The sequence below is a fragment of the Atta colombica genome, unplaced genomic scaffold (assembly GCF_001594045.1).
Source record: "Atta colombica isolate Treedump-2 unplaced genomic scaffold, Acol1.0 scaffold252, whole genome shotgun sequence".
Lineage (NCBI taxonomy): Eukaryota > Metazoa > Arthropoda > Insecta > Hymenoptera > Formicidae > Atta > Atta colombica.
The window spans coordinates 702,076-707,356 of record NW_017259351.1 but is presented as its reverse complement, the minus strand read 5'-3'; the positions used below and the strand labels follow the sequence as shown (position 1 = coordinate 707,356).

The following is a 5,281-nucleotide window of genomic DNA, read 5'->3' as shown; positions in this document are numbered from 1 at the left end:
TATATATATATAAAAGAAAGATTTAAGTATAGAAAGAAAATGTATCTTTTGTTGTGAAGTAATTCTGGCATATTGATCTCTGCAGTACTTACTTTTGAAACGAACATATTTCACTGAGAATATTTTGAAAAATAACTTTTAATTATTAAAATTTACATTAAGATCCACTAAATATTATGTTGCAGGTGCAACAGCGAGTTAAAATGAGCAAGTCAACTCGGAAGAGACGCTCTTAACATTGTGAGTACCTCTCACGATTTTACGATACTGTTGTAATAATATATAATAGAACTTTTTGATATTTTCACTCGGTAGCATTTAAGTGAGCTTCGTCCTACATAGTGCAAGTTTGTTATAAAGGTTAATCGGTGCAACGATGCTAAAAGATTCTCTGTAGCGTGATGAACTATCGATTACCCAAAAAGTTTCAAATGGGTAACATCCTGTAGTACAAATTTAATATTTGACTCTTAAATCACATAATTCATTACATGATATATTCCAATTAATGTATATACGTCAGATAAAAGAAAATTTTATTATCAAACTTTTAAATAACGATATTCATGTAATGTATTCTTCAAAATTTATATAGTGTAACTGTAGTATACTGCACGTCATGATACACAAAAGATATTTATTTATATCATCAGAAAGCGTTCCATGACGTTGTGTGTAAAAAAAAAGAACTTGGCCATTTCCTTCGAACTATAGCTCCTGTATAACCAAGTGCGATGACGTCTTTCCTCAATGTCAGTTTTTTTCAATTTTCTATGCAGTTCTGAAGCTATTCATATATTATAACGTATTCTATTCTAATTCCAATCCTTTAACTTCTGTACGTAAAATTAACTCTGTCAGGAGACTCAAAAATAAGAATAATAAATATTCCAAAAAAAGAACAAGAAAGAGAACATGCTTCTTTTAAATTTTTTTGTGTCTTGGGTCTTCGAAAAGAAAAATAAGAATACCTGAAAAGTATCTATAATATATAAAGAAAGGAAGAGATATGTTCAAAATTTGTAGATGAAAGTTTTGATGCATATGTGTGATAAGATGTATGATAAATAATTATCCAATGCCATTATACAATGAAAGTTCTTATTTTTATCTTCTAAGTATAGAAAAAGAAAGATTACAAAGTATGTTTAAAGCTGTGTGTAACCTTGTGAGGAAGAAATATTCTCAATAATATATTTGACTTTAAATATTAAAATAATATATTCTCATTTTTCTATAAAAAGTATAAACAAAATAAAAAAAGTAATAAAATAAAGATAATTGGGCACATTAACAGTAATGAGTATTATTATGAGATAACAGAAACCGTAATACTAATTCATTCCTTTGTGTCTTAATAACAATTTTTTCCTACATACCTATTAAATTTTGAAGCAAGACAAATATTGTAATTATGAACATTGTAATTATGAACGTAATTTTTTTGTAATTTTTTAAAAATGTCTTTCTCATTGTAATGTAGTGATGAAGCATTAAACATAATAAATGTAATTAAAATATTAACGATATTGCGTATTATTTGAATTTCTTTTTGTACGGAATCCCCCCTAAAAAACTAATTTTAATATTGGAGTTTGCTTACGTATAGTAAACCGATAGGTTAAAGGTCAAGAAACCTTGATTTTACAAAGAGGTTAATGCCCGATTAAGGTTCAGGGAAAAGGGTCTATTGAAATATTATGTTCATTTGTTATCGAGAACATACAAGTCGGAATTAACAATTAACTAAGTAATATCTAATTAAACGAATTTTAAACAAGTAGATTGCATGTCAGAATGAAATCCACTTGAATGTCTGCACTACTGCGTGTTTCACAATCAGTTCATCTTATATAATTAATGATGGTAATTTCTTAAAGTTTAATTATCTGTTATATGCCATGCTTTTGTATCTCCGCCATGTAAACTGTCCTCTGAATACATTAACTTTGTTAAATATACGTGCAAAATATAAATCTCTCCAAGATTTATGCTCACTGCACACAAATTCGCTCGGATATACTGTGCAGTGTTCAATCCTAATTGATTACAACAATTTACGGATTAGTACGAAGAATGCGAGATATAAATGTTGAACTTCAAAGTATCGACGTAAAGCAGATACTCAATTCGACATTTGATGGCAACCAGTGCAGAAAAGATGTCCGATGGAGATGCTTTTAACGATATGACGCTGATTCTTGTTGACAGAAGACGCCGGAAGACGCCGTATCTAGGCTGACTTTGCCGGAAGTCGGTAGAACGACACGGAGATGACGAAAAGGTTCGAGTTCAATTGGCAGATCGAGGTGCCGGAAGCACTCCGCACCGGCTGCGTCTTCGATCGTTGGACGGAGGAGAAGGATAACACTGAAATCGAGCTGAATTGTCTGTTTAAAGTCGACGAGTACGGTTTCTTTATCTATTGGCAAAGCGAGGGAAAGGTAAGGATTTTTGTTTGCCCTTTCTGTTCGCGCCCTTTCGTCCTCTCGATAAAGAAGTGAAGTACCTTGGACATTCTCACAAGTCCTGAATATACATGTTATTTTTATCTTGTTTCTCTTCTTTACAGGATGGCGATGTTATAGAGTTGTGTCAAGTAAGTGACATTAGAGCCGGAGGCGTTCCTAAGGTAAAACAATTGTTCTACCGTTTCAAAATATGATGATAAGTCAGATTTGTTAAAGTTACAATAGTCACTCGGATTTACCGGAAAAGAACCGATAAAAAATTAAATTGATAAATGAAAAGATTAAATTGATAAAAAAGAATTAAAGTACTGAAAAATGTATTTAAAAATTTACATAAGGATATTGAGATTTAGTCTCATATTTGGCGCTTCTTTGCTCAATTAATGATTAATTTATTTAGCGGTCTAGTTTAATTTATTATTAAAAAAAAAGAAGGAAAAGAAAAAAGGAAATATGCAATAATATTTGATATCTAATAAAACCGACGCATTTTAAGCAGGATCCCAAGTTATTTGACAAGCTACTTAGCAAACATGGCGAACAGTTGGAAGAGAAAAGTCTGACCATCTGTTCTGGTGCAGATTACACCAATATCAATTATCAGCACGTTGTATGTCCGGATCCTGTCACAGCCAAGGTAACACACGTGCCATAAACTAATCGTGATAACGGCGGAAGCACAGCATCGACATGTCATTCGATTTATCGGTCAAGTGAACTATTATTAGCGGGATGCTACAATACCGATATAGCGTTCAGAATCGCTAACGTTTTACGAAATTGTTGTTTTCTCATAGTTTATTACGGATATAAGTAGTAAAGTGTCATTACATCAATAAGTATCATTACATTAACGATATTAGATTGTAATATCTTATAATACTTTTTCATAATAGCTTCTGGGAAACGTAACACGTGATATGACACGAACGTATAATCGCGATTATGCTAAATTTCTCGATCGATTTGCTTTGTATTGCTCTTTTATTTCTTTCCGTTACGTGTTTCCGTGTCATTTTCAAGAGAATCGTTAGTTTCTGCCGTAATGGAGAGGAAATAGCGTGAATGTGCCATACACGGTTCTGTATATCGTATTACAATCGATTCCTTATCGCGTACTGTATGTGCCATGTTAAATTGTGATTACACAACTTGACAATTCCATTGAAATGAATTATGACTAATTATCGTATGTTTCCTAAGTAACAAGATGACACTTTAATGACGTCTTATTGACATTAAAGGCATTATTAAGGTATTATTAAGATATCATTGGACATCATTTTTCTTGGGTTGAAATATTATATTATTGGGCAGCACATCTGCTTGCTCTTTATTTGAAGCTCGTTAACTTCAACTTTTTGTGTATTTTAATGCTATTCAATACATTTCAATACAAATCAATACATTTAAGAAAGTTATTGTTCAAATCGTTTTTATATCAAATATTTAAATTAGCAATAGTTTTGTCGAGATAGCAAAATTATTTCTCTCTTCCCAATTATAAGTACCTTATCTATTTAACGTAATAGTATATTATAAACGTAATAGTATATTATGTTATAATAGCTGATAAAGTTACTTTAATGCTCTTTTAAATTTATATCTCTATTGTAACAAACTTAATATATTCTTCCATTAAAAATAAAAGAACAAACTGATGTTATTTTATTCATATATGTCGTCATAGACATGGTTGGACGGCGTTCGATCGATTACGCACAACGTCAAAGCGAATAACGTTTGCCCACTTACGTGTCTGAAGAAACAGTGAGTTTGCCAATGCATTTATATACACTTGCACTAACGCGTCTGTAAACACCATACTGTTTACCTCCATGAAATAATTAGCCATAAATATGTTACAACAGACGTATGTAATAACTTTGTGTTTCTTTAATTCCTTTCTGACGCAAAAGAATATTTAATTTTCAATAAGCCAATAAGCATATTCGATTGAAGTAGAAATTATAAAGTTTTTAAATTTTTTTTCTTTTTTTTTATATATTTTATTGAATCATTCTTTCTTTTTTTAAATCTCTTTTCTTTTTTAATGAGATTATATTAGCTTTTATGATCAAAGACTTAACGAAAACCTGAAAATTGACAAAAATACATGATATATCAAACCGCATATATTTTCTCATTTTTTAAGAAAGTAGAATCGGGAATAAAATGCATTTTGTGCAATTTTAGTTGGATGCGACTCAGAATGTTGGTGGATCCCAATGGAAAAGTTCCAGTGAAAGTAGTCGCGAGAACTTTCGCGTCTGGTAAAACAGAAAAGCTCGTTTACCAATGTCTCTCTGAATTAGGCCTACCTAGTGGAAAGGTATCTTAATAATTATTAGAATAAATAATCGATCTTACTTTCTATCTCGCGGAATTATTACAAAAACTTTTGTTTGTGTTTAGAACGATGTGATAGAACCTGACGATTTCACTTTCGATGCATTCTACGCGCTTTATCATAAAATATGCCCGAGGAACGACATAGAAGAATTATTTCAATCAATGTGAGTATTTTTTCTCGAAGAAATTTTAAATTTAAAAATTATATCACGTATTATTTCCTATATAAAAATAATTAACACGTTTTTTAACGATCATTATTAATTACAAATTTTAATCATTTCATATTATTTATACGCGATAATAATAAATAAAAAAATATGTAAAGAAAGTTGTGTATATTTTATATACATGAATTTTTAAACATACATTTTAATATATTTTATTTTTTGTAATATACTTTATGGTTTGAATTTATTTTAGTGTCATGACACAAGCAAAATTATTAAAATAAAATT

General features: G+C 30.3%; 1 protein-coding gene across 8 annotated transcripts in view; it reads left to right on the top strand.

Annotated features, from left to right (window-relative positions):
• Positions 1-5,281, top strand: part of LOC108689013 (1-phosphatidylinositol 4,5-bisphosphate phosphodiesterase-like) — a 23,337-nt gene that overhangs the window by 10,177 nt on the left and 7,879 nt on the right. For 2 of the 8 annotated variants that reach the window (XM_018195600.1, XM_018195598.1), the window contains exons 2-8: positions 186-240; positions 2,212-2,444; positions 2,573-2,632; positions 2,971-3,108; positions 4,162-4,241; positions 4,668-4,803; positions 4,887-4,987. In XM_018195600.1, the coding sequence (XP_018051089.1) occupies positions 2,274-2,444; positions 2,573-2,632; positions 2,971-3,108; positions 4,162-4,241; positions 4,668-4,803; positions 4,887-4,987 (686 nt within the window). In that variant the 5' untranslated portion in view covers positions 186-240; positions 2,212-2,273. Of the gene's footprint in view, positions 1-185; positions 241-2,211; positions 2,445-2,572; positions 2,633-2,967; positions 3,109-4,161; positions 4,242-4,667; positions 4,804-4,886; positions 4,988-5,281 lie in introns of all 8 variants that reach the window. The other 6 variants (XM_018195599.1, XM_018195595.1, XM_018195596.1 and 3 more) reach the window with 5 other exon arrangements.